General features: G+C 38.2%; 1 protein-coding gene across 5 annotated transcripts in view; it reads left to right on the plus strand.

Moving 5' to 3' along the window:
- EYA3 (EYA transcriptional coactivator and phosphatase 3) overlaps positions 1–14,402 on the plus strand; it is a 93,956-nt gene that overhangs the window by 54,615 nt on the left and 24,939 nt on the right. For all 5 annotated transcript variants that reach the window (XM_077775474.1, XM_077775476.1, XM_077775475.1 and 2 more), the window contains 4 exons: positions 2,082–2,167; positions 6,503–6,686; positions 8,620–8,759; positions 13,624–13,707. In XM_077775474.1, the coding sequence (XP_077631600.1) occupies positions 2,082–2,167; positions 6,503–6,686; positions 8,620–8,759; positions 13,624–13,707 (494 nt within the window). The remainder of the gene's footprint in view (positions 1–2,081; positions 2,168–6,502; positions 6,687–8,619; positions 8,760–13,623; positions 13,708–14,402) is intronic.

A 14,402-nucleotide genomic window follows, 5' to 3' on the forward strand; every position in this document is an offset into this window, starting at 1 on the left:
AGAAGTTACTGAGCCCTCTTACTTTTAGGTCAGCAGGCCAACATTTCACTATTGCTGAAAGTCATTTATGATTTTTAGTAAGATACTTTTTAAAAACTCAGTAACCAGCTAATCAAGTCATTAAACTTCCTAGCAGAGATAATAAGAGTATATGACCATTTATTTGTAAGGTCTACCTTTTTGCCTCTAGCCCAATTCAGTAAGTGGTCTGAAAATTGTTGAACTTAATCAAACCACTTTGTCAGTCAGAGTGCTTCTTCCCCCATGTGTGTAGAGATCAGACATGAATGAGTTGTGCTGGCAAAACCATTTTAAAGTTAGTAAGAAGGTAGAACAGAATTAAAATAGAGGTAAATAGGAAAAGAGGAGTGGAGGCTAGGAGGAGGACCAAAGAAAATTTGAGCTAGAAATGGACTTTGCTGAGAGAGTTCAACTTAATAGATTAAGTAAATTATTGATTTTCTTTCCCACCTTAAATCACCGTATGTCCTTCTGTCTGTTTTATTGCAGGGCTGCCTAGCATCATGCACTGGCAATAGAACCTAAAGTCTACTCAAAATTCTCTACCCACAGGAGTGATTAAAAACTACTTACAGAGTCATCCAGCCTGTATATTGTGCAGTAATTCCTTGTACTTGCCCTTAGTGAGGAAAAATGGGTCAAACTATAGTAGAGAAGAAAGTGGATATTGGTGAGAAGAAAATAGCATCTATGAGGTTATAAAATCATTTACTTGTTGGGTTTAAGAAGGTAAACTCTTAAGAGTCCATTAGTTCCCCTGGGAGAAGTATTGTAGAACAGAAAATCTCCCTGGAGAATCAGGAAATCTGATCCCTAGCTCAGCCAGTTGGGAGATCCCAGTTGCCATCATGGCTACCACTAGTTCCATACCAGTAGATAAATTATCTTACTCCTCTTGGTCTAAGGTGTTTTGTCTGAAAGCTGGGTTGTAGCAGTAGCAGTTCCTTAGACTTTCTCTTCTTATCTCTTCTAAGCTTTCTTCTGAGTAGAGTACCCTTGGAGAAAGGAGTAAGAATTCCCTCTGATTTTGAATACTCTCAAGTCTCTGCTTCATTTCTTCACCTGCCCTGTCCCTCATGGAGGTTTTCCTATTAACTTTACCTCTAAAGGACTTTGTTACTAAAGGGATGAGGAGTCAGATAGTCAGGTCTACCTGACAGTGAACGTTTATGCATGTGTGACTACAGTGGAAACCATGTCTAAGTGTGTTTATGGTTAAGTGAGAGACAGGAGTTCAAGACCAGTACCTCACAGACTCATTTTCACTGTCCCCCTGAAAAAAGTCACTGTAACAAATACCAGTCTCTGAAGATCTGATTAAAACCCTGTTGGGGTCTGTGATAGAAGAGTATGAAAAACTGAACCCAGATTCCTATCCCAAGACAGGCAACCTAAATAGCTTACAGAGAACATTTTTAGCTGGAGAGAATAATATGTAATATTTTCCAAGGTTTTCCAGGCACACTGGTAAAATCATTAAATGCCAGATCATCGTGTTTGTTGATGGACATTAATAATCCATTATTTGAGTCGAGGCCAACAGCAACTCCAGGCATATTAGAATTGGGGAGGTCAGCTCTATTTCTCGGAGTCATTATGTTGCATTAGTAAAGGCATAATCTGGGGCAAGTGATAAGAAATCACAGTGTAGGATTTACCTGTGGATTCACCAGAGCTCTTGTTCTGTTGGTTGTCAGTAAGTCACACTGCAGGTGAGTCATTTTTCAACGGCTCAGGAAATAGACTGGAATGATTTGGTTTAGTTTCTGATTCCAGTGATGTCATTAGTATGAACCAGTACATTGTATATGAATCCTTCCAGGACTTTAATAGGAAGAATTAAAGACTCAAGCTAAAACAAAAAAATGTTCCAATTGTTTTATTTCTAGTCGAGACTGGAGTAAGGTATAGCATCCAAAAGAGTAAAACTAGTAGTTGTTCCTTTGCCAGTGTTCTTTATCTCCTTGTAGATCTGTTTACTTAAGACACGGTATACTTCGAATTTCTTCTAGCCTTTTACATGATATCTTTAATATCATTTAACATTCTCAATCCTATAGCTTCAAGCACAAATGCCAGCCTGATATCCACTTCATCTACAATGGCCAATATTCCAGCAGCAGCCGTTTCCAGCATCTCAAACCAGGTACTGTGCCTGTCATCCTATTTGATATGGTTCATCAAGCTTGCTCTTCTCTTCTCTCCATGGTCAATCTGCCAACCTAAAAAACAACCAAAACTAGGACACTGGATGGCTTCTCAGGCTGCCATCCGTTTCTCTCATTACTATGCTAATAACCCTCTGAATGATATGGTTCTATCTGCTCCTCTACCTACTACATGTGTCTGCCTCCTACCCCATTCCTACTAGAATGTAAGCTCCATAGGAATAGGGATTTATTTTTCAGTTTCGTTCACTCATATATACCAAGAGTTGAGAAAAATGCCTGGTACTCACATTAAAGACACATAATAAATATTTGTGGAATGAATGTTCCTTCTACTTTTTTCATTTAGCCACTCATTCCACTGTAAATTCTTTATGGTCTGGTCTTGGTCACTGTTCTATTAACTATGTTTAGATCACTGGTAATATCTTCAGTGTTTTAGGGATTTTTGTTTTTGTTGTTATGTTTTTATTGTTTTTTCTATGGCGATGAATCTTTTCTCCATGAATCTCTTTTTATGGCTATAATTAACATTACAGTTAATGGTTCATTAACTGGTTCATCTTTTTACATTTGACTGTTCCTGCATTTGTTCATTCGTATAGTTCACAAATTATTGAGTTTCTGATATACATCAGTGTACCATTTATGTCTCTACCTTTCGTAGGTTTTCTTTTTGGTCCTGTTTTGTGGACATGTCCATATACTACCTCCAAAATGAACATTCTAGTACTGACCCCATGATATCTACAGGCTTCCTGCTGATTCATGGACATTTTATTCTTTAATGTCCTGCTATTTCCCTAAGTTCATCATAGCGAAAACCAGCCTTTCATTCCATGTTTTTTTGTCTCCTTGTCCTCCAAAAAAGTAAAACCACTTTTCCCTGTGACTTCTCAGGTATCAACGAGACCATTTTTAAATGAAGCTAGGCCTCAAACCAGACCAGTTTTCAGTATTTTTCCTCACCCATTCCTAATCCAACCATTTTATTTTAGTTTTTCCCCTTTAATCCTGAATTACCATAGTTCATTGTTCATCTAATCTCCAGTTTTTCCCTGTACCTATCCATTTTCTAAAATACTATCTGACTGGCTCAGTTGGTGGAGCGTGCAACTCTTGTTTTCAGGGTCATGAGTTTGAGCCCCCATGTGAAGAGTTAGAGATTACTAAAAAACAATTTTGGGGGGGGGCGCCTGGGTGGCTCAGTCGGTTAAGCGTCTTAACTTCAGCTCAGGTCGTAATCTCACAGTTCGTGGGCTTGAGCCTCAGCCCAGCAGAGCCTGGAGCCTGCTTCACATTCTGTGTCTCCCCCTCTCTCTGCCCCTCCCTTGCTCATGCTCTGTGTCTCTCTGTCTCTCAATAATAAATAAATGTTAAAAAGTGTTTTAAAAGATTTTAAAACACTACCTGATTAATTTTCTCAAAAGTCCACTTTTACCCTATCAGTCACCTGCCCGGAATCATTTTTTTAATTAAAAAAATGTTTTTAATGTGTATTTATTTTTGAGAGAGACAGAGCATGAGCAGGGGAAAGGCAGTGAGAGAGGGAGACACAGAATTTGAAGCAGACTCTAGGCGCTGAGCTGTCAGTACAGAGCTGGACGTGAGGCTCGAACTCATGAACCACGAGATCTGTCTTTCTCTGCCTGACTTATTTCATGACCTGATCCAAAGTCAGATGCCTAACCGACTGAGCCATCCAGGTACCCATGCACAGAATCTTTTTGTACATTTTTATTAGTTGGTTCAATTTTTTTTTTTTTTTAATATTTTTATTTATTTCTAGGAGAGAGAGACAGCGTGAACAGGGGAGGGTCAGAGAGAGAGGGAGTCACAGACTGAAACAGGCTCCAGGCTCTGAGCTGGCAGTCAGCACAGAGCCCGACGCGGGGCTCGAACCCACGAACCGCGAGATCATGACCTAAGCGAAAGTCGGACGCTTAACCGACTAAGCCACCCAGGCGCCCCTATTTGGTTCAATTTTGATAGTCCCTATTTCCTGCCCCCGCACAAACTATATATCGCCTAAAGAATCCAAGTCACATTTGTGGCCTTGCACAATTCATTCACGCCTGCAAGATCCTTTGTTTCAACCAGACTCAGCAACTCTGGTCCCTTAATAAAACCTTTTCTGGGCTTATTCATCCTCTTAGTCCCTCTGTCTGTTTATCCCAGAAAGCTCTCTGACTACCACAGTCTGCAGTGATAGTTGTCTTCCTCTGTATTTCACTCCTTTGACATAGAATTTATTGCCAGTTTGTTGGAATTTTTTTGTCTTCGCCTGCTAGATTTTTAACTCCCTTAAATTCAACCAGTACAACTTATTTTTTTTTTAAGTTTGTTTATTTATTTTGAGAGAGAGAGTGTACATGGTGGGGGAGGGGCAGAAAGAGAGGTCAAGCAAGCTGACGTTGTCAGTGCAGAGCCTGACTGACACAGGGCTCATTCTCACAAACTGTGAGATCATGACCTGAGCCGAAATCAAGAGTTGGATGCTTAACTGACTGAGCCACCCAGGTGCCCCCAGCTTATTCTTTTCTTTAATGTTGCATTCTCCTGCTCATACATGGATACACACACTGAGTTGTATTTGGTTTATGATAGATGCTCAGTACCATTTATAATTGGTCTAGTTGATTAGCTTCTTCCTACTTGTTACTAACATCAGTATCAGTGGAAATTTTTTAAGGTATATATTTGAGCTATACATCATAGGCATTTTTGGTAAAGCTTTATTAATGTATAATTGATATATAATCTACATAGATTTAAATTTACAGTTTGATACATTTTGACGTGTGTGTGCTTATGAAACAATCAAAAATTCCCTCCAGATATTTTAAAGAAACTTCATATTTAAAGAAAACTTGATTATTTTAAAAAGAAAGAGAGATGCTCAATTTTAAACTGGGAAACCTTCAGAGTGGCTAAAATGAGCAAATCAGAGGACTCTAGATGCTGGCGAGGATGTGGAGAAATGGGCACCCTCCTACACTGTTGTTGGGAATGTAAATTGGTGCAGCCCCTCTGGAAAACAGTGTGGAGGTTCCTCAAAAAATTAACAGTAGAACTCCCCTATGACCCAGCAGTAGCACTGCTACGAATTTACCCAAGGGATACAGGAGTGCTGATGCATAGGGGCACATGTACCCCAGTGTTCATAGTAGCACTCTCCACAATAGCCAAAACATGGGAAGAGCCTAAGTGTCCATCAACTGATGAATGGATCAAGAAGATGTGGTTTATCTATACAATGGAATACTACATGGCAAATGAGAAAGAATGAAATCTGGCCATGTGTAGCAACATGGTTGGAACTTGAGGGTGTTATGCTGAGTGAAATAAGTCAGGCAGAGAAAGACAGATACCATATGTTTGCATGTATAAGAAGATTAGGAGGAACTTAATGGAGGACCATGGGGGAGAGAAGGGGAAAAATAGTGGGGGAGAGGGAGGGAGGCAAACCATGAGAGACGCTTGAATTTGAATGCTGAGAACAAACTGAGGGCACATGGGGGTGGGGGGAGAGGAAGGGGGTTGATGGGCCTGGAGGAGGGCACTTGTGGGGATGAGCACTGCGTGTTATATGGAAACCAACTTGACAGCAAACTATTTAATTAATAAATAAATAAGTAAATAAATAAATAACAACCAAAAACATGAAAACACTTTGCTCCATGCCCTCTGAGAGCTGTGGACAGACCCCAAGGCACAGCAGGCGTCCACGGGGTGCTTGCCACAGCTGAGGGCTGCTCAGAGCCACTATTTTTTTTTTTTCCTTGTCAAAATAAATAGACCTTTTGTGTTGGGGGGAAAAAAAAACCTGGGAAACCTTAATGAGGGGGGTTATGCGGGATAATGTGCTTTTTTGTTTAAGCTCATCTGTTCTTAGCACTAGCATCTAGTGCACTTGTTTATAAACTCCTTAAAGAGTAGAATCTTCCAAAATTCTGTGCAGAAATTCAGTACCTAAAATAGAAAAAAAAAAAAAAACCCAACCTAAAATAGAAAAAAACAAACAAACAAAAAAGGAAAGCTGTTTAAGTAGAAAAGGGGCATTCACTTTCATCCTTCTGGTCATTTCAAAGACAGCCCCTGAAGTATCTCCTCTTGACTCTTAGGTTTCCACAGAATGCATTTTGGAAATCAGTGATTTAGATGGAAGCTATAGATGGGGTAAATGAGAAGCCAAATTAATTAATGTTTTAGGAAAATGACTATGAATAAGAGGGACATGAAAGTCTCTTGTGTTGAAATCAGTTTTTGCTTTAAGAGTCTTGTTTTTCTCCCTTACTCCTTTCGGTCCCCAGGACTATCCCACCTATACTATCCTCGGTCAGAGTCAGTACCAGACCTGCTACCCCAGCTCCAGCTTTGGAGTCACAGGCCAGACTAACAGTGATGCTGAGAGTACCACATTAGCAGCAGCCACATACCAGGCCGAGAAATCTAGTGTCATGGTACCCGCGCCTACAGCACAGAGACTTTCTTCTGGTAAGCGTCATTGCTCTAAAAACTTTGGCTTATGGGCACTTCATTCAACTGATGATAGTGCAGATCATTTTGTTGTGGTCTCAGTCACTGTTACTATGCTACTGGCTTTCCCTCTCAGGTGAGGAGTATTTAAACATTGGAACCAGACTATGTGATGAGTCATCGGCAGGCTGATGTAATACCTGATGCTATGAACAGAAAAATACCAAGGATGAAAAAGACGATTTGTGATTCCCACTCTCCCCTTTAGCTTTAATGTGCTTCTGACCGGGAACTTGAGAATGTTGCCACATTTTATAAAAAGTGGATGACTCCAGTTTTACTCTGTGCATATTTTGGACACCTGCTAAGGCCTCAGGGCAGTAGTTCTTAACTTTTCCTCTGTCATGGATCTCCAAGATTCTAAAGAAAGCTATGGTCCTTTCCTCCTCAGAGAAATACATAAAATATAACCTACAAATTTAAACCTTTACATTTAGGTTTGAAATATGTCAGTGAATTATGATGTCCAGGTTTAAAGAAGAAAAAAACTGACATAAAGCCTTTATACGCACGTTAGTAAACATATGTATATGCTTTTTATCTGTCTCTATCTTTCAGGAAAATTTGCTGGTTGGCTGTCACATTACATAACAGGAAGAAGGACCGTTTATTGTTTTGTTAACACTGATGCATTTTTAAAAACAGTGCTTTATATCAACTAAAGCAGTTTTCTGTGCACCTTGTGTTCACCAGTCTTCTAAGTGATGGTTACAGATGGTTACTGCTTCAGACTTAAATAACTTTGAAATAATTACACGTGTTGATGCCTTAGTTTTTAATTCATATCTCTAAATATCTTTGTTCTTCATAACAATTTTAACTTCTTAATAATGGAGAATTTCAAACCTAGAAGTTGTCAGAATAGTATAATGAACCTCTTATGTATATCTTAAACATTAACAACTCATATTTCAACTACATCCAATTCTCTCCCCAAATTCCAGGCATCATATGTCTAAAAGATAAGTAAATACTTGTTGGCATAACCACAATGCCAATTATCCCACCTAAAATAATTCAACAGTAATTCCCTAGTATCATAAGATCCTAAAAGGTATTGTTTCTAGTGTTTTCGTGTTAGGAGTTTTGTTTTTCCTTTTATAGTTTATTTAAATTAAAATCAAAGTAAGTCCCATATGTTGAAATTCGTGGATATGTATTTTGTGTCTCTTTTAACATATAAATTCCCCTCTTTTTTTGTTCCCCAAGGTACTGTATTTGAGAAGAAACCAAATTGTTTATCTCATACCATTTCCCAGTCTGAATTTTGCTGATTATTATCTGTATAGAGTAGTTCAACATGTCCTGATACCTTCTGTATTTTATTTTAAGTTGGTAAACAGATCTGGAGTCACGGTTTTCAACTAAAGGTGATTTTTTTTGTGCCACGCTCCCCTCCGCCATTCACCCAAGACATTTGGCAATGTGTGGAAACACTTTGGGTTGTCTCGTGGGTGGGGAGTGCTACTGGCGTCTAGTGGATAGAGGCCAGGAGTACTGTTTAACCTAGCATCCTACAAGGCACAGGACATCTACTCAACAAAAATTACCTGGCCCCAAATGTCAGTTATGCCAAGTTGAGAAACTCTGATGTAGGGAACTTGAGAAATACGTTCAATTTTTTTGTCAAAACACCTTTGTAACTGTGTTCTTCCATTGAAACACAGATATATTAATTCTATTTTTAACTCTCTCTGTGATACTAGGAGCTATTGATGCTCCATGTTGAGTTAGGTCTGCATTCCTGAATTGTTTAGTAAAGTTTGGTTTTCCAGCCTTTTATCCCTGCAATATGAGTCTTAAGGACAGAAAACATGCTGACTGTCTATCTTCCTGTTCTGGTTCTTATAGCCTGTGACTACTGGCCATATGTCTCGGATTTCCTTTCCAGGAGACCCTTCGACAAGCCCATCTTTGTCCCAGACTACACCAAGTAAAGACGCTGATGATCAATCCAGAAAAAATATGACTGGCAAGAACCGGGGAAAAAGGAAAGCTGATGCCAGCTCTTCCCAGGACAGTGAATTGGAAGTATGGGAAGAAATTCATTTGAGTTACCTACTTTTTTTTCTCATTTTTTAAGTTTATCATACATACATACGTATATGAAACTCATGGAGGTACTGTAGTTCTTTGTTGTATGGCCCTTGATTTCCGGGCAAAAGAAACGAAATTGGCCAAGTGAAAAGAGATATGTAAAAACATTTCTCTGCGCCCATAACTCACTGTATTACTTTCAGATGGATTTCACCAAAGCATCAAAAAAGCTTTTTTGAATTTAGGTAGTTGGGTAACTTTTTAAGGGAAAGAACAAGCTGTTCTTTATGTTCTAGAGAGCGGAAAGAACAGTTCCGTCACATTCAGAAAGCAGAGGGTGCCACAAATAATGTCATAGTGTTCTCCATTTAGAAATCTGGAAGTAAAATGAGAGGATGAGAGTGCTTTAGGCCAAGCTTCAATGACACATGCGACCACTGGCACTCACTTATTCTGTGTTTAAACACTACAGGCATACATTTGGCTTCATTATTAAAAAGATTAGAAAATCATACAAAACACTAATAATAGTGGCGTTTTTATGCTCTTTGGTTTTCATTTTCGATTTTCTATAATATTTAGTGGGGCAGGGGTTGCTGTATTTAAAAATGAGTTCATTGAGATTTCTGGCTGGCTCAGTTGGAAGAGCATGCACTTGATCTTGGGGTTGTGAGCTCAAGCCCCACACTGGGTATAGAGATTACTTTAAAAAAATCTTTAAAAAAAGATCATTGGGTTGCCTCTGGGTAGCTCAGTTGGTTAAGCGTCCAACTCTTGATTTTGGCTGAGGTCACAGTCTCGAGGTTCATGAGACGAATCCCTGCATTGGGCTCCATGCTAACAACTTGGAACCTGCTTGGGATTCTCTTTCCCTCTCTGTACCCCACCCCCACTTGTGCACTTGCTCGCTCACTCTCAAAAAAAAATAAAACATTTAAAAAAAAAAAAAAAGATCATTGATAGGTGTTAAGACATAAGTAAATTGAGGCTATGTCTGGGGACTCTCTTTCCCTTTGTTCCTGAAAAGTAAGAAAGAAAGAAAATCTAAAGTCCTATACATTTATTGGGGAAAACTGAGAACTCAGTTTTTCAATTGTGTTAAAAATGTACATAACATAAAAATTACCATTTTAACCATTTTTAAATGTACAATTCAGGGACGTTAAGTAAATTCACAATATTGTTTGTTACCACTATCTATCTATTTCCAGAAAATTTTCATAATCACAAACAAAAACTCTGCACCCATTAAGCATTAACTCCCCATTCTCTCCTCTCACTAACTACTCCCTAGTAACTTCTGTTTTACTTTACATTTCTATGAATTTGCTTATTCTAGGTATCTCATATAAATGGAATGATACAGTATCTACCATTTTGTGTCAGGCTTCTTTTACTTAGCATATGTTTTCAAGGTTCATCTATGTTATGGTCAGGTCATGACCTCAGGGCTCATGAGTTCGAGCCCCACGGCTCTGTGCTAACAGTGTGGAGTCTCCTTGGGATTTTCTCTCCCCTCTTCTCTCTGCCCCTCTCCTGCTCTCTCGCTCATTCTCTGTCTCTCAAAAATAAATAAACTTCAAAATCTTAAAACAAGAAGAACTTTATTTCTTTTTTTTTTTTAATGTTTTATTTCTGAGAGAGAGTGAGAGACAATCCGAAACAGGCTCCAGACTCTGAGCTGGCTGTCAGCACAGAGCCCCACGTGGGGCTCAAACCCACGGACTATGAGATCGTGACCAAGGCCAGAGTTGGACGCTTAACCGTCTGAGCCACCCAGGCGCCCCTGAACTTCATTTCTTTTTATGGCTGAATAATATTCCATTGTATGTATATACCATATTTTGTTTACCCATTCATTTGTTGATGGACACTAGTGGTTTTTCATCGTTGAGTAATTGTGAATAATGCTGCTATGAAGATTGCCATCCAGATATCTCTTTAAGCCTCTCTTTTCATTTATTTTGGGTATAAACTGAGGAGTAGAATTACTAGATTGTATGGTAATTCTATGTTCAGCTTTTTGAGGAACCAACAAAATGTTTTCCACAGTAGCTGCATCATTTTATGTTCCCACCAGCAAACGCAGGGTTTCTAATTTTTCCACATCCTCACTGACACTTGTTATTTCCTTTTTTTTTTTTAATAATAGTGATCCTAATGGATAGGAAGTGGTAACTCATTGTGGTTTTTTTTTTTTTGCATTTCCTTTTTGACTAATAATGTTGAATATTTATATGTGTTTATTGGCTATTTGTATTATTTTCTTTGGAGAAATAGCTGTTCAAGTCCTTTTACCAGTTTTTAATTAGGTTGTTTGGTAATTTGCTGAGTTTTAGGAATTTTTATATTCTAGATACTAATCACTTATCAAGTATATGATATGCAAAATATTTTCTTCCATTCTGTGGGTTCTTTTTACTCTCTTGATAGTATTCTTTGATGCACAAGAGTTTTACATTTTGATGAAGTCCTGTTTTTTTTAATGTTTTTTAATGTTTATTTTTGAGAGAGAATGTGAGCAGGGAAGGGGCAGAGAGAGAAAGACAAAATCTGAAGCAGGCTCCAAGCTGTCAGCGTACAACCTGATGTGGGGCTTGAACACATAAACCATGAAATTCTGAGATCCTGAGCCAAAGTCAGATGCTTAACCGACTGAGCCACCCAAGTGCTGCTAAATCCTTTTTTTTTATTGTTTGTGCTTTTAATGTTAAAAATGCAAGGTTATGAAGATAACCCTAATTTTCATGTAGGGTGTAAAGTAAGGGTATGATTTCATTCTTTTGCATATGGATAGCCAATTTTCCCAGCACCTTTAAAAAAATTTTTTTAATGTTTATTTTTGAGAGAGAGAGAGAAAAAGCATGAGCGGGGGAGGGGCAGAGAAAGGGGGAGACACAGAATCCAAAGCAAGCTCCAAGCTCTGAGCTGTCAGCACAGAGCCATACGCGGGGCTCAAACTTACAGACCACAAGATCATGAAATGAGCCAAAGTTGGATGCTCAACGGACTGAGCCACCGAGGTGCCGCCCCCCTCCCAGCACCTTTTGTTGGAAATACTTTCCCCATTGAATGGTCTTAGTATCCTCATCAAAAATTGACCATATATATATATAGGGCTTTATTTCTAAGCTATCTTGTCTTTTTTATTGGTCTTTGTGTCTGTCCTTAACACAAGTACCACATTGTATTGGTTACTGTAGCTTTATAATAAGTTTTGAAATCAGAAAGTGTGAGTCTTCCAACTTTGTTCTTTTTAAGATTTTTTTGGCTATTTAGGGTACCTTGAGATTCCATATGAATTTTTGGATGAGTTTTCTGTTTCTTTAAAAGCACTATTGGAGGGGGTATGTGGGTGGCTCAGTCAGTTGAGTATACAACTCTTGATTTTTGGCTCAGGTCATGATCTCACAGTTCATGGGCTTGAGCCCCGCCTAGGGCTCTGTGTGAATATAGCACAGAGCCTGCTTAGGTTTCTCTTTCTTCCTCTTTCTCTGCCCTTTTTTAAGTTTTTTCAAGAATTATTCATTACAGGGGTGCCTGGATGGCTTAGTCGGTTAAGTGTCCGACTTTCGCTTAGGTCATGATCTCGCGGTTCGTGGGTTCAAGCCCTGCGTCGGGCTCTGTGCTGACTGCCAGCTCAGAGCCTGGAGCCTATTTCAGAGTCTATATCTCCCTCTCTCTCTGACCCTCCCCTGCTCATGCTGTCTCTCTCTCTCTGTCTCCTAGAAATAAAAAAAATAAAAAAAGAATTATTCATTACAAGTATATAGAAGTATACCTCATTGCTGAGGTCATTTTTTGGCCTCAATTTTTTGTGGGTTCTTTAGGGTTTTCTGCATATAAGATTGTGTCATTTGTGAACAGAGATCATTTTACTTTTTTCCTTTCCAATTTGGGTTCCTTTTTTTCTCATTTCTTGCCAAATTATTCTGGCTAGGATTTCTAGTACTATGTTGAATAGAAGTGGTGAAAACAGGCATACTTGAACTATTCTTGATCTCAGGGGTAAAGCTTTCAGTCTTCTACCATTGAGAAAGGTATTAGTTCTGTGTTTTTCATATACAGTCTTTATCATGTGAAGAAATTCACTTCTATTCCTAGTTTATTGAATGTTTTTTTATCATGAAAGTGTTAAATTTTGTCAGATGCTTTTCCTGCATTAGTTGAGATGGCATTGGAGTTCTTTTTCCTGTTTTCTTAAGGTAGCATCTTATATTAGTTTTTTTCTGTTGATCCATCCTTGCATTCTAAGAACAAATCCCACATGGTTATGATGTACAGTGTTTCAGTATGCTGCTGAATTTTGTGTGCTAGTATTTTGTGGAGAATTTTTGTATCAAGTGTTCATAAGAAATATTAGTCTGCAGTTTTCTTACAGTATCTCTGTCTGACTTTAGCATCAGGGGCAAGCAATGCTGGCTTCATAGAGTGGTTTAGGAAGTGTTCCTTCCTCTTCAGCTTTTTGGAAGAGTTCAAGAAGGATTGATGTTAAATCTTCTTTAAATGTTTGGTAGAATTTACCAGCGAAACTATCTGATCTTGGGCTTTTCTTTCTTGGTATCTTTTTGATTACTGATTTCAACCTCCTTACCAGTAAGTTAAAGGTCTGTTCAGATTTCCCATTTCTTCTTGAGTCAGTTTTGGCATTTTGCTTATTTCTAGGAAGTTGTCCATTTTCATCTAGGTTATTTGTTGGTGTACAACCATTCATAGTATTCTCTTATATTTTCTTTTTATTTCTATGAAATTGATAACATCCCTACTTTTGTTTTCTTAATGTTAGTGATATCTTTTCTCATTCCATTGTGATTAGAAAAGATGCTCACTCATTATTTTTTCTGTTTTCCTTCCTCAGCGGGTATTTCTTTGGGACTTGGATGAAACCATCATCATCTTTCACTCTCTTCTTACTGGATCCTATGCCCAGAAGTATGGAAAGGTAATTTGAGTTCCTTCCTATAATTGTCCGTCTCCTTACTGTATGGACAGATAACCAAAGTCACTTTCTCTGCTACCTCCAACTTACCCTGTTCACCTTTCACTTTCCATGTAAAACTTTTCCTGATGGCCTTTACCAGGCAGGCTACATGGTCAGGCAGAGTTGATAAAGCTGGAGATTAGACCTAGAACCAATGCTGAAGGCTGAAGTTGTTCAAGAGTACTGTAAAGACTAAATATCGGAATGAAGCTCAAAACACAGTAGAGTCTCAGGATTATATATTCTAAAGACTGATCTTTTAACCTTAATATCACTTTTAATAGCCCAAACTGAGCATTTTACTTAGCTGAATATAGGCCAGATATGTAAAAGTATAAAATATTTTTCTAAAATAGATTACATGCCTTCTTAAACTAAATACATTAAGCAGAATTTATTTAGTCATCAATATAAACATCAGTTTTAATAAAGGATAAACTATGTATTTCTATACTAAATTATCTCCAGACTTCTGTTTTTTAGTTTCTATGAATAAATTTTGCAAAAATATTTGCTTCCTTTGCTCTTTTACTATTCCCATTTATATCTTATTGTCATTAATGTTTCTGTTACAAGTACCTTCCACAGGCTTTTATTATCTAGGCTAGTTAACTAATATAAACTCCTACACAATGTAACTAGGCTGGTTATAAAAA

The sequence above is a fragment of the Crocuta crocuta genome, unplaced genomic scaffold (assembly GCF_008692635.1).
Source record: "Crocuta crocuta isolate KB4526 unplaced genomic scaffold, BGI_CrCroc_1.0 scaffold127, whole genome shotgun sequence".
Taxonomy (NCBI): domain Eukaryota; kingdom Metazoa; phylum Chordata; class Mammalia; order Carnivora; family Hyaenidae; genus Crocuta; species Crocuta crocuta.